At 45.6% G+C, this 20,998-nt stretch overlaps 2 protein-coding genes across 2 annotated transcripts in view; both read left to right on the top strand.

The window, feature by feature from the left end:
* The window catches only part of tmem265 (transmembrane protein 265), a gene marked incomplete at its 3' end in the record, with an annotated part of 222,937 nt that overhangs the window by 162,349 nt on the left and 39,590 nt on the right, over positions 1–20,998 (top strand). The gene's annotated exons all lie outside the window — the stretch shown is intronic.
* On the top strand, positions 2,362–14,339 carry efemp2a (EGF containing fibulin extracellular matrix protein 2a). Its single transcript, XM_080502017.1, has 11 exons — positions 2,362–2,498; positions 7,483–7,727; positions 8,226–8,274; positions 8,437–8,625; positions 9,155–9,277; positions 9,413–9,529; positions 11,242–11,361; positions 11,453–11,572; positions 11,724–11,850; positions 12,361–12,556; positions 13,585–14,339. The coding sequence occupies exons 2-11, from the start codon at positions 7,626–7,628 to the stop codon at positions 13,756–13,758; spliced, it is 1,317 nt and encodes a 438-aa protein (XP_080358143.1). The 5' UTR covers positions 2,362–2,498; positions 7,483–7,625; the 3' UTR covers positions 13,759–14,339.

The raw sequence follows: 20,998 nt of genomic DNA, 5'->3' as shown, positions 1-20,998 counted from the left end.
GGGGGGGGGGGGGCTCGCAGTTGGTCCAACTAGGGGGTCGTGTGATTTTTAACAACATCCCTTCGTAATGACAGCTGCCATTTCTGCCGTCACACAGAAGCACACTGGGGAGATAACCTGCGGCTAAAGCAAAGTTTTCGCAACCAAAACACTGGAGAGTCACTTGGAAAAAAAAAAAAAAAAGCAGGAGAAAACACAGCAGCATCCCCCTCACCTCTCAATCACCTCTGGAAAATATTGGCTTGTGAATTTTGATGCGGGCCATCATTGTGTGGAAGGCTGTACGAGGCCCTTGGAAGTTCGCCTGCAAGTATATTATTTTAGCTGTTCATCCATCTGAAGAGGCTTTTATCTTGTCCTCTTGAAGAAGGATTACCCTGATTTATGTTGACTGGTGCTAATAACCACAAGTATCAAAAGTAAACAAGCTTTTCCCTGAAATTAAGGTCCAGATATTTGCAAAGACAGTGATGAATGTAGATCCAGTTCCTTTATTTTATTTTTCGCAGCTGTTTATAAATTCTTCAACCAAAAAAAAAAAGAAACTTCTTTTTCTGAAATAAGATCATGACTGAGGATTAGTTTGCTTCTCTTGTTTTCTCTGTTTTCATCATTATGTCTTTCACTTTGAGCATGTTAACCCATCAACATCCCGCTTTCCTGAGCTGAAAGCTCTGAACATTGTCTACTTTATTCTTTTTCATTAGTCTCGTACTTGTAAATTCAAGAATATGTGTAAAAACATCAGAATTTATTGTAGAAGAAGAATATGATTTGACATTCCTTGAGAACAGATTTTAATGAAGCGTTTGTGAAGCTTGGGAAAAAGTCACCAGCTGGGAAAGTCCCATTTACCAGTTAGTAGGTTCAAATGACACCAGAGCCAACGAGTCACACCCAGAAAAGGAAATCTGTAGATAACTGATATCACCCATTTCAGGAAAAAAAACAAAACAAACAAACATGTGAAGTGATTTCAAAGCAGTTGAATCAAATCAACCCGACCCGGTTTTGCTCGACATTTCATTCCCTCGTCCAGTGGATTCATCAGTTTATGCTGTTCAGACTCGTGACCGAGTCCAGCCGATCTGATTCAAGTGCTTTGAGACGCTCCAAAAACTGTACGTGTAAAGTAATGGCCGTCAGGTCAGCGTAGAAACCGTTTCGCAGGAATACCTTTGTGCTCGGCATCTCTTTCTGCACTTTTCTTCCCGATTAAATAAATAACCTTGCTATTCTGAACCGGGACCAGAACTGGAAGTCATCCTGCCGTATATTATGGCAGCTATAATTTACCAAATCACAGTCCTGCTGATACTCAGTATAACAGTGCTTGCTCTGTGTGACATTGTTTAAGTAACCGAAACCAAAAATATAGGGGGAGGAAAAGTGTATGTTTAGGGTAAGATGTGAAAAACTGACAGTGAAACAATGGAAGAACATTACCTGAAGACTCTGCTCAAATGGAATATGACGCTTTATTTACTGCCATACTTTCCACTCCTGGGCCTTTGTGTTAAGCAACATCCTAATCAGTTTGCGACATAACAGACTGCGAATTTTGCAACGAAAAAGCTGCAGAATATGACTCCTAGGGCAGTAATGGATTAGTCATGTACGAACAGAGAAGAGCGGTATTTTCTGCAGTTCTATCCCCCGCGAGAAGCTCTGGGTTACTCTGCAGAAAATAAGCTGACAAATTTTTCCGAGCAGGTCTCCACACTCGCCCGTCTCCCGCTCTCTAATTTTTGTCCACATTCCATTAACTTCTCTCTCCACGGCTATAAATATCCCGCGTGTCAGATTGGACGAGAGCGAAGGCTTCAGTGGCTTTATGGAAGAAGAAGACGAAGAAGAAGAAAAAATCGGTAGCGGAAAGATGGGGGAGGTAAGTATAGATAGATGGGGGGTAAATGGGAAAAGTGTGGGAGAGCTTTAGGCTTTTGCTGGGGTTTAGTTTAAATGAAACCAGGTGTGTTGTGGGACGACTGAGAAGGGGGGCATTGGCTAAGGGGATGGTTGGGGGGGGGGGGGGGGGGGGCATGTATGTGAATGTGTGAGTAGTTGTTGTGCCTGCGATTTGGACGGATTTGGAATTTTGGTATTTGGGCCGCAGACCAGGAATTTGCATCCTGGGGGGTCAGGGAGAGGGGGTTTTGAGAGTGGAGGATGGCAGTACAGGGGGGCCAGAGGGGGGGTAAGAATGGGCTGTCCCTCTCTCCTCCCTCTCTGAGCTCCTCTGCCGTCTCTTGCTCTCCCTCTCTCTCTCTCTCTCTCTCTTTCCTTCCCTCCCTTTGCATGTGTTCAGCTGCTCCAGCTGTCGGTCTCCCCACTCACTCTCTCAGGGTCACACAGGCAGGAGTTTTAAGGGACCACTTCTGCACGCCAACTCAGCCGGGACGACCGCAGCCAGCAGCAGCAGCAGCCACGGGGCAGCAGGACACGCCGGTCAGAGGGAGACTGAGACACAGAAGAACCAACCGGGAAAATCTTCAACCGTGAGTTTTTCTCCTCTCTCTCTCTCTCTCTCTCTCTCTCTCTCTGTAAACGTCTTGAACACATGTTCCCAGAGATTCGTGTCAAAGCGGGCTGCCGGATGACTTAGCGGGCCTTGCGAGCGCCTTCAGGAGGAGTTGTGGGGAGGTGATATGTACCTCTTACCCACTTTCCTGGTACGGGCCCGGGAACGTCACGGTTACGCCACTGCGCCGCTCCGGGCTCTCGCTCTCCCAGCTGCACTTGGCTCCTCACAAGAGAGCCAAGATAACGTGGCTGCGGAGTTTTGCTTTCTGGCTCGGACCGTAATAAGGGGGTTATGCAGGAAGAGAGGCAGTGACTCACAGGGCACGTATCATTATGCTGTACGTTACAAAATTGTTCCAGCTCATCCCTCTCTCTTACAACATTTAATGTCAGTGTCACAATCTCGGTTGAGTCACGACTTGGAAGCTGCAGCGATGAGGATACGGGTCAAGTTGTGAGTTTCTGAAGGACCAACAGGTGCCAAAACACATTAAATACTCGAAAACCTGGATGACCTCTCTGTTCCTCCCTGTGATTTGAGGGTATACTTCTTCTTTTTTTTTTTTTCAATCACCGTTGACACAAACGGACACAAAGAGTTGCTGCTCTCACGAGGCCGGCCCGTCCTCTCAGGCCACGCTTTGTTCACGCAGAGAGACGGAGCAGCATCACCGCTGGGAGATCGCTGATCACAGCTTGTGAGTTTTTCCTGCAGCTCGTCGTCACCAAGACATCTCAGCCCCTGTGTGTGTGCGTGTGTGTGTGTGTGTGCGTGCGTGTGTGTGTGTGAGTGTGTGTGTGTGTGTGTGTGTGTGTCTGCGTGTGATGGAGATTTCTCGGCTTGTGGATTTGCAGGTTCATTGCAACGAACGTAACAGGAAGCCCGCCGGGCCACCAGGTTCTCAGGCTGCTCCACGCACAGCCGAGCACAGCAACGCAAAGCCAGAAATGTATAGACTACACAAATGACCATTCTGCAGTCCTCGCTCTGTGTGTGTGTGTGTGTGTGTGTGTGTGTGTGTGTGTGTGTGTGTGTGTGTGTGTGTGTGTGTGTGTGTGTGTGTGTGTGTGTGTGTGTGTGTGTGTGTGTGTGTGTGTGTGTGTGTGTGTGTGTGGTCCAGCTGTGTATTTTTTGTTCAGGTTCCCATGTGGTCACTTGTAAAAGCCTCCTGACATTTTGCTTGTTAAATTCTGCTGACTGTGTGATTTAAAAGAAAAAGAAAAGGTCAGACCACTGTTTCAAAGTCAAGTCAAATTCTAAAATAGTAAATAATTCTGATAATTCTTTCTTTCTTTAATTGGGAAGTATTATATAAAGAATTCAATTTAATCTAAAAAATGATGCACATTTCCATTATTTAAAAAAATAAATAAATCTATTGTATTTATGTGCCATGATATGTTGATTGTACTGGAAAATACTTTCTTTGAAGCTGTGATCAGCGAGAAATTACAATTTTTTTTGCTCCACAACATCCATTTATCCATCGATCTTCCACCCCACTTTACTCCAGTTTAGGAATATGGGGGTACTGGTTGGGGGGGGGTTAATATGGGGTGCTGGAGCCGATCCCAGCTGAGTGTGGGTGAAGGCAGAGCTCACCAGTCCATCACATGGCAAACAGAGACAATCACACACTCACATTCACACCTATAGACAATTCAGAGTGTAACGGGTTCAGGGACCCCCCCTGGACCTTTTCCCTTCTGGAAATCATTAATTAACCTTCAATTGATTGTAAATGTGTGCTTCTGACCCCGAGTTGCACCCACAAAACACCCTGTTGCATCATAGCCACGGTCACTGACGGCCTCCTACGCGTCCTGCAGACGGACGAGCGGTTCGGGGAGCGGTGGCCTGGAGGTTTGGCACCAGCTGTCCCCCTTTCTGAACCCTGGGTGGTGGTAGGGGGGTTTCCCAGAACCCGATACTCTGGGAACCTCTGCCGTGGCAGGGCATCCCAGCTGAGAACTGGCGCCCACATCCTTGCCACGGGCATTCCAGAGGTCCACCGCCACTTGGTCATCAGCGGCAGCCGGGGCAACACCCATGCATCCCTGCTGCCCACACTCAGTAGCCAGTGAGTGACTGGACCCCGGCCGGATGGTCAGTTTGTTTTTTTTCGGATGGTTTTGTGTCGCATTCTTGCCGGTTGTAAGCGGCCGCTTTTCTTTTTTTTTTTCCGCCCGAGAGGTCACGTACTGCGGCTTTCCGATCGCGCTGTGGCGTGTGTTACCGTCTGCGCCGTCCAGATGAGGGCATGTTGTTGTTGCTTTTCACCATGCAAGCGGTCACGAATGGCCCGTGATGTCATCCGCCGAGTATTTGAGGGTGTCCGAGTCACCCTGTTTGTCTAAAACCTGAAATAAAACAATAAGCAGTGCCCGCGACTGTGGCCTCTGGAGTTTATATGAGAGCTTGCGTGTATGCACGTAGACAGGCGGTGATTATAACGTTTCCCGCTACGTATTCTGGCTGGATCTCGCTCACTCTACAGACGGCACTTGCTTCGAGTGTGTTTATTACTGAAATGGCCCTCCAATTTTATTTTATTTTAATTTTAGTTATTTATTTATTTTTTGGGGGTTTCTTGCTTTTTGGTGTGCCAGGGCTGGAACGGGCGATTTGTTTATGTTTAGAGTCCGCTTAAACACTTTCAGGCTCTCTTCAGGAACATTAACTGAGGGATGGCTGTGTCTCTGCTGGGAACGAAGCCCAGTCCATCAGGGTACTAAACAAACATAGTACAACATAAACTTGCCTCGAAAACACAGCACACTGAACAGAACACTGAAGAAAAACCCTGACATGGAAGAACCGACGCTCCATTCACTGAGGAGAAGCAAGTAAAAACCACAGTATGTTCAAATTCGCAAGTTTTTTTGAAATTAACTAACGGACTGGGTAGATAATGAAGTAGAAATATTTCGTAGCTGTACAACAGTAGAGTTATTGAGTATCTACTCCTGGCCACCCCACATTTCAACACAGATATTTACATTATTCACGACACATGTTTCCAAGCGTAATACTTTAGTTGAATAATTTCATATGTTGGGTGGAAATTCAACTTTTTTGAATGTGCAGTAAAACACAGGAAAGTCGTTAAAAAAAAGAAAAAAAGGGGGGGGGGTGAAAAAGCAGAACAGACAACATGGTGATTTGAGGCAAATATTGATCGTGACGTCTGTGAAAAGCAGAACTAAAAGCCACATAAAAGTGAGTCAGAATGCAGTGATGATGAAGCAGATTTAGAGAAGCAACAAGTCCCCCTTTTATTCCACAGGAGAGAGAAAACTGAAATTCACTTCTACAGTTTTGGGGACATTTCAGAGTCTCAAGTCTGAAATTTACTTGAACGAATAAATTTAATTTAGCTGTTTTTATCCAAGCATTGTTTCTTTTCTAGTTGAGTGAGCGAGTGACTCACTTTTCCATCTCAAAACAAGAAATGATATACATTTTCGTTTTTAGTTGTACAAGCTACTGCTATACTTTCTCTTACAGGTCGCCTTTACACGGGTGACCGTCACTTAATTGGGACTCGAGCTGCACAACACGCATAAGTGGACATACCAGGACACACATTTAAGCCCAAGAGATACACGGTCTCACACACACACACACACACACACACACACACACACGCACACACGCACACACGCACACACGCACACACGCACACACGCGCACACACACACACACACACACACACACACGTTTTCACCTCATAAACGTGTCTCTGGGCTGTCGGAGGAAACCAGAGTACCTGGCAAGACGTCTCCATAGCTTGGAATCAAACCAGTGAATTTGTCGCGGTCAGGCCACGACACCAGTCCGTGGCTCTATTTTCAATGGCGCTATAGTTATTATTGTTGGACGTCAGACCTTCGTGCTCTCGCCTCGCAGTGAGAAAGTCACGGGTTCAAATCCCGGGCCGGGGCCTCTCTGTGTAGAGTTCGCATGTTCTCCCTGGGTGCATGTGGCTTTGTCTGTAAAACATGCACGTGAGGTTAATTGTTGTTAACGGCTCTTACGTGTGAACGTGAGTGTGTGTCGTCGTCCATGTGATGGACTGGCGACCCGTCCAGACTGTGTCCTGCCCGTCGCTCCTACAGTAAGCTGGGATTGGCCCTGCGGCCCTGCACCGGGCGACAATATGCAGAAGATGGATGCACTTCAGATGGAGCTCAAGTTATCGGATCCTCGCGACGGGGAATAAAGTATAATCTAATATAAAGACTTAAGTGAATAAGTAATTTTCGTAGTGGGGAAATAATGTGTCGTCAAATGGACATACTTTAGTAAAGACGGTCACACTTAAAAAATTTTTACTCAAGTAAATGTACTCGGTTTATTTCCACCCCGGCAAAGACAGACGCGCTCTTCTCATTAATCAAACAAACTATCTACGGACATGACTTGGCCACGGAGCCAAATCAAAAGTCTGATCACAGAAAGCGATGCTGCTGTCAAAATGTGCAGGTTTTAAGAGGCCGTGATCCGCAGGAGAGGCTGAGGGGCCGAGTGGGACAGTCGCTGCAGCCGCTGCCGGCATGCAGACACAGAGGTCCCTCTGTTCAGCAGCTAATACGAAAGTATTTCTGTGATGTTGACTCGGCTATTTTGGGCTGGAGGTCAGAGTACGTCACGGTGTTTATGTTTTTACCTGGCGGAGTGAGTCATTCCATTTATTCTCGCCGCGATCAAGGGGGAACTGTTCGGTTGACAGACGGTGAAAAACTCTCCGTGTTTGTGTTCTTGACCGGGATACTTAGAAATGGGCTCCACTGCTTTTCTTATTTTTTTGCCTTGACTTGATTTATCCATCTCGGCTGTGGGAACGGCTTAACAACACAGGAGTGCTTCAGGGCTAAACTCAACCTTTCTGTGAATCCTCAATGATTTGTCTTCTTCTTTTTTGTCCCCTCTTCTTCCTCTCTCTCTCCGAAATACAGACTCAACTCCTCTGCACATCGCAGTGTGTCGTCTTCAGGGTGCTGCTGCCCGTCTGGAAGCTGTATGTGTGTGTGTGTGCGCGCGGCGTGTGTGTGTGTGTGTTCTACGTGAGTCCAACCTGTCCGTCAACTAGTGCGTTAGTATGCAGGGTGTTTGCGTGTCCGCTGTGTGTGTGTGCGTATTCGTGTCGGCGCTCCTCCGCAGTGCGATTTCACAGCATCATACAGAAAGTGGCATTTACACGGTAAGAAGAAAAGAATCTCTCCTCTCCTCTTATTCCTTTTCCTTTTATCGGTTTTCTGATATGACATTCTATCCACTCATCTCCGTCGACCCCGACTGATTTTCCACTCAGCACTTCATAATAATCATCGCTGGGGGTTAAATTTGGATTCACATCATGTCCAGGCCTCTGTTTTTCTTTCCAACTGATGACAGCGGAGTTTTCCCTCATGATTGATGCAGACTCTTTTTCAAACAGTGGCCTCAAATGGTTTTTGAAGTGACATTTGGCTCCAGGAGAGTCACTTAAAACATCGCAAATCCTGTAACAGGGGTCGTCTTCTCTTCTTTTTGGCCCGACAGTCGGCTCGCTTGTTTTTTCTCTCCCTTGTCCCACTACTTGGAATTTATTATGTATTATGAATATATTATACAACGACTTGGCTCAGATGGACCGTCGGCATCTTTCCTTCCATCAGTCTCCCACACTCTTTCTCTCACTTGCCGCTTGTTTTTGCAGGAATGCACAGATGGGTATCACTGGGACCCTCAGACTGAGCACTGCAAAGGTAAAGCTCTGTTCAACATGCAGTTATTTCCCCCTCAGCGCCTCCTCCTCTCTTGGATTTTCCTCCGCCGAAGCCCCGATATGTCTTTCTGATTTATTCCTTACAAGAGCCTTGTACTTCGCCCACGGTGATTAGAGATCTGTCTTCGTGTCTCCCCATCAGACATAAACGAGTGCGAGACCATCCCGGATGCCTGCAAAGGGGAAATGAAGTGCTTCAACCACTACGGCGGTTACCTGTGTCTCCCCCGCTCCGCGTCAGTCATCCCCGCCCCAGAGCCCGCCATCGCGCCCACCGAGGCCCTGAACCCCTGCCCCCTGGGCTACGAGCCGCAGGGAGACAGCTGTGTGGGTGGGTGTCTCCTCTGTGGCCTTGGGGGGGGGGGGGGGGTTAAAGGTGGACAGGTGGCCACGGGACGACTGACCATTCGGCATGTTTGTGTGTCTGTGTGATTGTGTAAATTCACTGTTGGCAGCAGCAGATTGTGACGGACAGGTGGCCGTGGCAGGTGTTGGGACCGAGGGCAGCATGTTGGTGCAATTTGAGTGGGCGTGAGTGAGTTTGAGTCCACGGGAGGCCCGACAGACAAGTGCAGGAGTTTGGGAGATTTCACACGGGGACAGCTGTTGCGTTTTTTTGTTTTGTTTTTTTTAATAAAGAAAACGGATTTGCGGGCGAGAAAAACCACCGAGGTGCTTCCTACCAGCCCCGCATGACACAGCAAACATGACTCAACATGATATTCTTCAGCTGTCGAGTGCAAGTGAGGGGAACATTGTAGGCCTGGCCTCCCAACAGGAAAGACCGTATTCCGAGTGTGAATGATGGATGCCCCGCTAACCTGCAATCATCAAGTCGCTGCGTGTCTGTTTGTGCGCAGATGTGGACGAGTGCGAGCGGGACGAACACGACTGCCAGCCCAGCCAGCAGTGCATCAACACGCTGGGCGCTTTCACCTGCCAGTGTCCCGACGGTTACCGCAAAGTCGGCACCGAATGCATCGGTGAGGAATCCCACAATCCAATGCTTTAAATGTGACAAATTGCAGATGTTCTCAACAATGCGGCCTCAGGTGGGGTTAAAACTCTCAACAGAGTGGAAAGAAATTCCTCCCCCTGACTATATTTCTGTCCTTCAGACATCGATGAGTGCAGGTACAGGTACTGCCAGCATCGCTGTGTCAATGTCCCCGGTTCTTTCTCCTGTCAGTGTGAACCTGGATTCCAGATCGCAGGAAACAACCGGTCTTGCGTCGGTGAGTTTGGGGATAATTCACATTGTAATTCACGTCGCGATCACACAGTGGGGAGAATATACAGTACATCCAGACATTCCTTTTTTTTTTGATGTGGTCTTATCCAACGTAAGGTCGCGAGGCGCTGCAGCCGACTCCAGTCAACAATGAGCAAAAAGCAGACAAACTGAGAAACAGACAACGACACACACTCACACCTATAAACTGTGTCGACTGACAGCGCGAGCCTCTGTGGTTCCTTCCTCTATATCCACAATCAAACTCTCATTTCTCATAAGCAGAAGTATTGAAGTAAATGTCGGAGCACAACTGTGTAAATACTGTAAAACACACTCATGAGCTTGTTACATAAGCACATTAACAGCAAAATGTATTAATAGTATCACAAGTAAAAGTACTTGTCTTCCAGCTCTAATGGCCCAGCCAGAGTATTATTATCATTACATGTTACATAAGAGAATTATTACTGTAGATGCATTATTGTGTCAGATGAATTTCGAGGGACAAATTGATGGATCAAAAGAATTGTTTGCATATTTTGAATGCTTACACATCCCCCATTCCCCTCACATGTAAGAAGCACTTTAATGTCGTAGCTGCATTTAAAATGCTTTTATATTATCCAGATTAGAGTGAGATATGTTTAAAAAAAAATAAAAAAAAGATCCTTTTAAATTCCTTATTATAAGCCTTTTTTGTCTGTCTGGCTAACAATCAAAATTCAAAGATATTGAAAGATTGAAAACAACATTATGTAACAATTTTCATGTTTGAAGAGCTGAAATAACAAAATAACTTTTGTTTGGAAAAATACCAGCTGATAACATTTACTGTATATCCGGTTTCAGCCAATCAGACATTTTATCTTAAAATGCTGGCATGAAATCCAACACATTCCGATTAACTGCTGCTTTGAATCAAACTCAGACTGGAAAGTTTCTTACATAATTACAATATGTTTTTTTTTTTTCTTTCTCTGAGATGTTGTGTATTGTTGTCGTCAGTGCTGTAACCTGACAAAAAGTAGGCCCTGGTTAAATACTGGACTCAGGCTCTTTCTGTACGTAGGCGTTTCTTTTTAGATGTTTTCCCTGAGATACAAATAAGGCCACGTTCACTATGTGCAATCCGACCTATCTGTGATCAATCGACTCCACCAGAGGGTCTTTAAAACTGACAATTTCTCACGGACGGGGACCAAAACAATGAACTTATACAGTGTAAGGCAGGTTTCACTCCAATCAGCCAAAAACTGAAAACCGATGAGAACCACTGAATCATGTCTGTGAAATATTCAATCATCAGTCATCAATGCAGTGCCCAGTGACCTTTTCTGTTATAAAAAAAAATAGCATTAGTTATCAGAATGAGTTTTAATTAGATTCCTGTTAAGAGTTTTCAGAAAGATTTAAAAAAAAATAAAATAAAAACTTGTGTTGGACGATCGTAGTGAAAAAGTATGTTTTCTAAGAGGAAAACGCACCATTAAAGTTTGTTTTTATGTCATTTGAAAACACAAACAAACAGTATTATGGCTGCACAGATGTTGATCGAGACTCTGTCCAACAGTTTTTAGTTTTACCAGATGATTCGCCAGATGTCTTAACATTGGAAGATTTGAAGTCTCAGGATATGCATTGTGCTGTTCAGGTCGGTCACGCAGTATCTAAAGCTCACGTCTCCACTGTGACGACGTTTTTCCCTGCTTTCAGATGTGAATGAGTGTGATATGGGTGCGCCCTGCTCCCAGAGGTGCTACAACACCTACGGCACGTTTCTGTGTCGCTGCGATCAGGGATACGAGCTCGGGCCCGACGGCTTCGCTTGTAACGGTGAGACAGAGGGACGAACCCGCGTCGCTCAACCTCGTCTCCGCTCTCCGCCGACGGCCGTCAATGAAACATTGTCCTTGTACCTTGTCAGACATCGACGAGTGCAGCTATTCCAGTTACCTGTGCCAGTTCCAGTGTGTCAACGAACCGGGGAAGTTCTCCTGCGTGTGTCCAGAAGGATACCAGCTGCTGGGCACCAGGCTGTGCCAGGGTGAGAACACGCCGGCCTTTTGTTTCCTCGTAAAAAAAACCCCAAAAAACCCAACACCCCCCCCCCCCCCCCCCCCCCCCCACTGCTCTCGCACACACGCCGCACTGTGCTTCAACCCTCACGAGCCACGTTCCACCCCCCCCCCCCACAGATATAAACGAATGTGAAACAGGTGACCACCAGTGCACCGAGGCTCAGACCTGTGTGAACATCCACGGACGATACCAGTGTGTGGACAACAACCGCTGCCAGGACCCTTACGTACAAGTGTCTGACAAGTGAGTGGCACCTCGTGAAAGCGCCTACACAACCACTCACTTTCACACACACACACACACATTTTCCCAATTACTCAAATATGTGTTGGCCGTGGGCTCTGAATATAATCAGCCCCTGTGCAGAGTATGGCTCCGCGCTGCACGATTACCCCAATTACTCTTTCCATTCGCTGGTCCAACTCTTCAAGACTTTTCCTCTGAACGCGCTCCAGTGCAATAAGAAAACTATTAAAGCTGCGAACAAGTGCTGGCTTGGTAACAGGTGTCGGTCACTATTAACACATCCCAGATGATTTGGTGGTAATAAATGTGTTTTAGAGAAACACGGAGGAAAATGGCTACTGTTCAATATTTGTTTTAGGGTTTCAGAGGCCTGTCCTCTCTGTCATAGTCCTCCCTCTGCTGGCTGAACTACGAACTGCAAGCAGAGGTTTTTTTTTCCCCCCTGCATCAAACACTTGGAGGAACGATGGACTCACAGTGCGTTTGTCTACGTCTTTGCGCCTCCAGCCGCTGCGTGTGTCCCGTCAACAAGCCCGCCTGCAGGGATCTGCCTTTCTCCATCGTCCACCGCTACATGAGCATCACCTCGGAGCGCTCCGTCCCCTCGGACATCTTCCAGATCCAGGCCACCAGTGTGTCTGCGGGGGCTTACAACACCTTCCGCATCCGCTCCGGTGACGAAAACGGAGACTTCTACATCAGGGTGAGAACTGTTGGATGGGAAGGAGGACGACCAAAGTACCCGTCTGAATCACGCCTCAGTGCTGGACGCAACAATCCTGTTTCCACTGTGAAATAAGTCCTTTAAAAAGTCTATTACACTAATCAACTAGCTGAGGCAGTTAAGCCAGCCATGCTTAATCCCGTTCAGGGTCACGGTGGTTGTGGAGAGGTCACCAGTCCAGACAGACACCCACATTCACACCGAGGGTGACATTTAGAGTCACCAGTTAACCTCGCATTGCATGTTTTAAGACTGCAGGAGGAAACTGGAGTGCCTGGATGAGAAAGTCCACACAGAAAGGCCCGATCGGTATTTGAACCCATGATATTCTCCCTGTGAGGCCAGAGTGCCACAATTTTAGAGATTTTAACCCCGTTAACACATCTAATGCTCAATGTGACGTCATTTTGCCTATTAGTTCTTTTTTCTAAGTTACAAGATCATAACAATGTATTGAAGTCATGGGTAGTTTTGAATAACCTGTGCCGGTACGAGCTATAAGGGTTGCCGGGACAAATCCTGCAGCAGGATTCAGGAGCGTCTTGTATGGGTGGATTTTGTGTGATTTACTGAAATGAAAATAGCCGATTGATAAACAACGCCTACAATGGGCAGGCTGCCCCTTTAAAGCACTGACACAGAACTTGAAGTCGTCACACTGGCGTGTTTCCTTCCACCACATGTTTTTGATTCGTCTCATTAGCCGGACCCCCTCCCATACAGCGTAGGCTGACAGTGCACTCCCTCCTTTTTGTTGCTCCAGCAGCGTTATTAGGTTCACGAGCTGTGCTGATGTAATTCCGAGCACAGAATAAACACAAAGCTGATTTCTTTTTTTTTTGTTTGTTTAATTAGCTACAAGAAATGGAAATGCCTGCATTTCTGGAGCTGTAATATCTCACGTCACTGCTCGAAGTTGCTTCTCTCACGTTCACTCATTGAACCAAACTTACCTGAAACTCCTGGGTCACTCAAGTACTTATTTGTTTTGCCTCCCCCCCCCCCAGCAAATCAATAACATCAGCGCCATGCTGGTGCTGGCCCGGGCCGTGTCGGGGCCCCGGGAGTACACGTTGGACCTGGAGATGGTGTCGGTCAACCCCCTGCTCAGCTACCAGGGCAGCTACCAGACCAGCTCCGCCCTCAGACTCTCCATCTTCGTAGGGCCGTACACTTTCTGAGAGAGGAGGGAGGCGGAGGGACACGAATGAGGGAGAGAGAGAGAATACGAAGAGGTAAAAGAAGCTGTAAAACCAACGTGGTCCAGGCAGTTCAACCAGTCACTGTGATGTTACTCTCATAGCTTTTTTTTTTTTTTTTAATTTTTGTTGTACTTCCAAAGAAAGTGACGCTTTTCCGTGTCAGAATATACATGCAGTGCAGTAAACAGAACACATTGCAGCAGCAGAGCCTCACTGATGACTCGCGGCCCTCAGAATAACTCGTCCCGCCGACGTGGCTTCCATGTTTTACTGTTATTTTGCATTTCCTCACATTTTGTGTGATTATACTTCCTTCTGGTGCCTTCGGGGTGGTTTGACTCCACATCCTTATCTTCGTCTCCCCCTCTGGTTGCCACTCCACTCCCCACCAGCCCCGTCTTCCTGTTGACAGACACGATTCAGTAACCACTCATATCAAACCTCAGCACTCCGCTCCGCCACAGCCGCCGCTACGTTCGTCACACCGAGCTCTCCTTTTTTTTTTTTTTTTTTTGTATTTGTTTAAGATTTGAACCCAAATAAAACGATATACCTTTTCATTCTTGTGTGCGACAATTTGGTTTTTACCCCCCCCCCCCCCCCCCCCCCCATTTTATTTTTTATTTCCTTTTAACAGTTTACATTCCAATTTATTAACTAGAACACGTAAATAAACATGTTTTCCACATCACAATTAGCCAAGATTTGTAGATTTCAAACCTCTTTCTGGGCAGACATGAGTAATAATGAGGTATGCAATTGCCTCGGGTCTGGATTTGGTCCAAATGAAGGAGAATATGACTGAAGCCCTTTACAAAAACAAAGACAGGATGTTGTTAATCCCTCTATCCTGGACTCCCAGGATTTGATGTCACTGTGTAGCTTGGGGGGGGGGGGGGGGGGGGGGGGGGGGGCACACTTGGTCTATATCTTCAGCACAAAACTTAGCCTGTTGGATTGCAAAAAACACACCGTGAATCTCCCTCATCCCTGTTGGAACATATTGAAGAAAACAATGTGGCATTTAATGAAAGAATCAGATGGAGGCTCATCGTGAGACATTTTGAAAACTGCTGGTCTCCGTTGAAGTCGCCTCCGAAACCAGATAACTACATTTATATTAGATGTATAAAAGGGGACAACCAGGAGCCGCCTTATCCACAACCAGTGTTTTGTTGAGGTATTGCTGCGTGTCCCTGAACCACCTTCTTCTTCGGTGTGCATCTACACACTCAGTAGCACATGAGGAATGTAATCGATGTTCATTATTAATCTAAAAGAAGCAGGTTATTTTTCTATATTCACAGCATAACATCTTCATGTCAGGAGGTTGGCTGCAGTTCAAACAGGACCGAAGCTCCTCGTCTATTTTTACTTCACCACGGTGATAACTGATTCTCCTGACCCACAAAAAACTAAAGAAAGAGAGAGAGAGAGACAGAGAGAGAGAGAGAGAGAGAGAGAGAGAGAGAGAGAGAGAGAGAGAGAGAGAGAGAGAGAGAGAGAGAGAGAGAGAAAGGGGGAAACCCTTATTTCACAGTCCACTGCTGTTTCCCCGCCCAGTGACACACACACACACACACACACACACACACACACACACACACACACACACACACACACACACACACACACACACACACACACACACCTCCCATCTGTCCTCCCCGGGGGATGATGACTCACACACGTCCCTGTTTTATGTAATCGGAGCAAACAGCGTCCAGCCACCAGGGGGCAGCAAATCCCGCAGATCGTCTCTGCAGCAGCAGCAGTCCAGGAATAGCAGCAACCTGAGGAGACAGCCTTGGTTTTATAACCCAATTGTTCATTGAGCCTACATTTTATCCTATTTTTCACGCACTCACACCTGTAGGTGGAAAAACCGATTGAAACTTTGTCTACTTTTAACACATAACATGTTAAACGGTATATCATCCATACTGTGAAATATGTTGCAGTGCAGATTTTTTTTATTTTTTTTCCCATCTTGCATAACTACACATCTTATGATGATGATGATGGAGGACAAAGATGACAGAGGCTGGTGACGGTGATCAAGAGTGCAGTAGGGTAGGAGGTGTGTGTGTGTGTGTGTGTGTGTGTGTGTGTGTGTGTGTGTGTGTGTGTGTGTGTGTGTGTGTGTGTGTGTGTGTGTGTGTGTGTGTGTGAGAGAGAGAGTGTTTGTGTGTTTTACATAATGGGAAAGTAAAGCTGGCACTTCCTGTTACCTCTCAGAAAGAGAGGAACCCTGACTGGAGCAGATCCACATTGTCACAGACGGAGTCTTCAGCTGGACAGAAGTTGAGACGGAGGTCAGGCGGCCTCCGAGGTTCACCTGCAGAAATCTCACTGAATGAAACTCAAGATGGACAAGATGGAGACACATGACAATCATATTCCAAATACATGCAAAATGCCCATAAAAAGATGACATTATGAGAATAACTTCACATAAAAGTCCATATAATGGTACAGAATTTCAAAAAAAAAAAAAAAAAAAGTCAGGCAATAAAAGGAGGATGGATCGAGAAATAGATAAGTGATGTGAATTACTACAAAAGCTAGATTTGTCTTAAAATGAGTCGTGTGTACGCTTTACTGAAAAGCTCCATTGAACAATTAAGTTGAGATCCCTGAATCACATTATTCCGTGCTCGTTTCACGGTGTAATAACATCAAAACTACAGTGACGTGACTCAAAATGAATTTAAAATGACGACAATAGGCTCACGGCAGTCGCAAACGAAGTGTCAAATGTCTACAAATATACTAAAGAATGACAAAAGATCTTGAAGAATTAAGAAATGCTTAGAATGAAAGGAAATGACTGTACAAAGATATCACCGCCACACAGAAATGCATCATGACAGGGAAAAACAAAATACCTGAAATAATACAAAACAACAAAAAAAATAATAATAAAAGCAAAATTTACCCAATGTATTTTGAATAACTGTAACAATATATGGAAAAATAAAAAGAGCAGGCAAAGTGAAGTTGTACCTGGGATTCAAAGAAGAGCTGGCCACAAAGGCAAATGTAAATGTTGGATTATGTTAAACACATTTTTGTTCTCTAGTGGAATTTGATCAAATCTGGTGTGACTTTGGTTACACTGTTAGGGACAAGAACAAGGAAAGGGAAACACAAAGTAAACTGGATATAACAGAGGTATATAAGAGCAGAAAGAGTTAAAAAAAAAAAAAAAAGGGAAAATATGAGACAAAAAAAACAAAAAACAAAACCCCAAGACAGAATTCCTGTTGTCCTTGTGGTTTATTTTTTTTACATGTTTGAGCACAGATGGTTTCGCATCTTGTAATCGGTCCACGGACACGGTGAAACCTCAGACTGCCCACAGGGGAGTGTGTGAGTGTCTGTGGTAATGTAACTGGAGCCACGCTTCAATTTGTGCTCATATGTTTATGTGTGTGTGTTTAAGCGTGGTGTGTGTGTGTGTGTGTGTGTGTGTGTGTGTGTGTGTGTGTGTGTGTGTGTGTGTGTGTGTGTGTGTGTGTGTGTGGGTGTTTCCATAGGACAGCATGTGTTGGAGAGTGGCAGTGCCCACACGGATGAGTGGGTGGAGTGTTTGCGGTGGCAGAGTGGAGCGGTGGAGCAGTGGAGCGCCTGCCCGGGGCCCTGGGGTTTCTTGGCACCTTGTGGCTGGAGAATGATCTCATCTCTGGGCAGGCCGTGCCCTGTGGGCCAGGGAGGGTGGTGGTGGTGGTGGAGGGGTCATCTGCTATCAAACAAGCATGATGGACGGTGAGAAGGCCTTTCCATGTTAAACAGTCTGGTTTAACAGTCTGAAACATGGAGGCCAGAAGTGAGAACAACCTCCCCCCCCCCGCTTTGATCTCCTTCTAATGCATGACAACAACAACAACCCCCCCCCCCCACCCACCCACCCCCACCCCACCACTCCCCAATCCACCTCACAATGCAGGTATTATATTCGTGAATGAAAGTGTGAGGTGGAGAGCCATTTCCCTCCACCCACAGCCCCGATATTAGTTCATTAATAAAAAGAGTGGCCTCCAATACGAGGAGAGATGAGAGGGGGGGGGGGGGGGATAACTGAGGGCGTGAGGCAGGAAATGGTCCTCTCTTCTGGATATTTACATGCAGTGAAGAATATAAATACACCGGGGTGGTGTCATCTGCAGAGGAGGACAATTACAAAATAAAGCTTTAAACAATAACATCCCTTGAAAAAAAAAAGATGAGTGGGGAGTACATTGTGGTGAATTGACAGGCATTTGGCTTTAAATAGTGTTTGTTGTGAGACCGAAAAAAAAAATTGAAATACATAAAAGTGACATGCGGTGACCAAAAATAGGCAACCAACCTCCAATCTAGATGATCTCTGGTTGAATAAATCCAAAAACCTGCGACAACATTGTATTCATAGTAATGCAAACAGTTTCTGATGAATGTTATTAATAACTCTATGGAGGGTGTATTGTTGTTCTTGATTATTTGATATGTAAAAACAAACATATCAACTAAAAGCAAACGTTGACTATCGAAGGTGGCGGTGACGTTGTACCTGTCAACTCTCACACTGCATATAAAATACGTTAAAATCCAGATAATGTAATGTTTGTTTTGTTTTTTTAATTATGAGATATAATTACGACTGCTGAAATCCAAAGCCAAATAAAAGCAAAACTGTTGTTGTACATGTTGACTTAAACATTAAAAGGGAAAAGGCATTGCCCTCACTTTACCTGTTCCTGACGCTCTATAGTGCCCCCCACAGGCAAGGCCCAGCCCACACCTTGGGTCAGTCTATTAAGAAAACCGAGTTTAACGATCATAGAACACTATGAAAATGATTTGTTTCTTTCATTTTATCCTCCGGACACTAACATTTAACAACTGTTGATTTTTTTTTTCTTCACTTTTGACCAATTTCTAACGCCTCAACTTGGTAAATGAATCAAATATGTGAGGTCATATATTACCCAGCATGATGAGTTTGGATATTAAATTACTTGAAATCACAGAATCTGGTTTATCACATTAAGAGACGTTATCGGAGCGACGCGACGCCGCCTCACAGCAAGCTCGCACAAGAAAATCCTCCCCGAACTGCCGTTGCTGTTCCACAACGAGGGTTTCTTGTTAGCTCGAGGAATAATTAGCTTATCAGTCTTGTCCAATTACAGGTTCAATTGCTCGGTGTGTTCATTACCTCGGGTCAATGCAGTCCCCTGTGAACGCCGGCAGAATTTAGTGCGAGGTATCAGGTCACATGTCAGCGATTAACAAGCGCGTAATTAAAAAAAAAAATGTGACTGCGGGAGAGCGGGAGGACGACGGGCTGCTCGAGGCCTCCGCCAGCTCCGCCGGCTGCTGATGGAGTTGGAGCAAACAAAAAAAAGCTCGGGGATGAGATGTTGGCTTACGTGAGAGCTGTTGAGATGGATTTATCCAAGGCTATAAGCTAGACCCATGCCTACTTCACTTGCAGTTTCTTTTACTCGTTGCGTAAATGTGGTTACCAAGAGACGACAACGTGTTGCTATGGGTGTGTGGGTGTCGAGCGGCAAAAGGGACCGATGCTGAAAAGACATTCAGCCCTGAGAAGAAGAAGAGGGAAGAAAGAGTGAAAGGTATGTGCTCGGCGGGGGGGGGGGGGGGGGGGGGGCACTTCTGCCAGAACACAGGCTGCGAGGCAGCGGCTGAGGGTTCAAACAACCCCAGGCACCACGGATTCACCCCAGGTAGTAACTGAGTACAGTTACTGAAGTACTTTTCTGGAGTTTGGAAGTACTTGTGCTCACAGTTTTGCACGCAGCGGTAGGTAAAGGTCGCGAAGGAGTTGGAAAGCAACACAAAGTAAGTCCCATGTTCACCTATATATATATACTGTATATATATATATATACTGTATATATATATATATATATTCAATGATCATCCAATTATTGTCCCTTCAACTCTAATATTCAACAAGTTACTTTGCAGAGTACTGTTATGTTTTGTACAGTCCCCCGACACAATTCTAAAGTCAACAGCTTTACAAATAAAAGATTGATTTCTTGACGTTCTACTGCAATGGGACGCTGCACAGTATAAAGAATGAAGCTGCTGAATTATATTGACTGCGGCTCGGAGGGTAGAGCAGGACGTCTTCCCATCCAAATATTGGCAGTTCGGTTATTGACACACTCCCAGTGGTCTTTTTAACCACCTCACATGGCAGCCATTAGTGTGTGAGGATTGGTATTTCTTTCAAACAAGCTGTCGCAACTAAAGCAATAACACAGTGAATGAAGTTAATTCATTATTTTGTCTTTTTTTTCTAAAGTAGATTCATTTCAGTTCTTCATGTAAGATCAACACAATTAAACTTACTATAAGACCTCCATGCGCCGTACTTAACACGCATTTAAAATCGAAACACAACAGTTTTCCCAAGTTTCAGAAATAAAAATGATCCAGCTAATAAAATCGTTAATGTTTCCCACAAACAACTGATTTGAATGGGTGATCTCAATTCATGATGATCTTGAAAAGGAAGGAGAGTATTTTAATGTTGAGAAGCAACAGTAAGCAACACTAAGGAAAATGGCCGCATCGTCAGGAAGCTTTATACTCATCAACAAACAGTAAAATGTTCCTAAATCAGATTAAAAAAAAAAAAAAAAAAAAAATCCCTCTGGTCAGTAAAAGCACAACAAACCTCCAGTTCTCACAACACTCAGGCAATTAAGAGCCCACAATGTTGTAATTATTCATTTCTAAAGCGACCTGTTAAAAGGCTTTTCTAATTCGGTATGCACGGAAGCAGGCAACGATAAGCGCCAAAACAAAAACAGCTTTTTTTGTAGGGGAAAGTTCTCGTCCACAACCCGTCACCTGGTTCCCAGCCTTGTTTGTGATTGAACGTATGTTGAGCGTGACAGAAATGGAAAAAGGGAACCTCAATGGGAAAAGATGAAGAAGCCACAGCTGATAGTAATTGACCCCATCCATTCATGGATCGGCCCAGAGTGAATGGATCCGTGATATGGCCGGGACAGCAGGCAACAATGGAGGATGAGGGGTGGGGGTGGGGGTGGTGGGGGGGTTGGAAAATGAAATAATGAGCTGAGAGAATCATGTGATGAGTTTCAAAACCTTGGGTCAATAGGCAGGTATTTTGAGCCGCGCTGCACAAGGACAACGAGGAGAAACAAAAAAAGAAGAAGAGGACAAATGGATGGAG

Source organism: Blennius ocellaris (genome assembly GCF_963422515.1).
Source record: "Blennius ocellaris genome assembly, chromosome: 9".
NCBI lineage: Eukaryota > Metazoa > Chordata > Actinopteri > Blenniiformes > Blenniidae > Blennius > Blennius ocellaris.
This window is presented reverse-complemented; position numbering and strand designations above follow the sequence as displayed.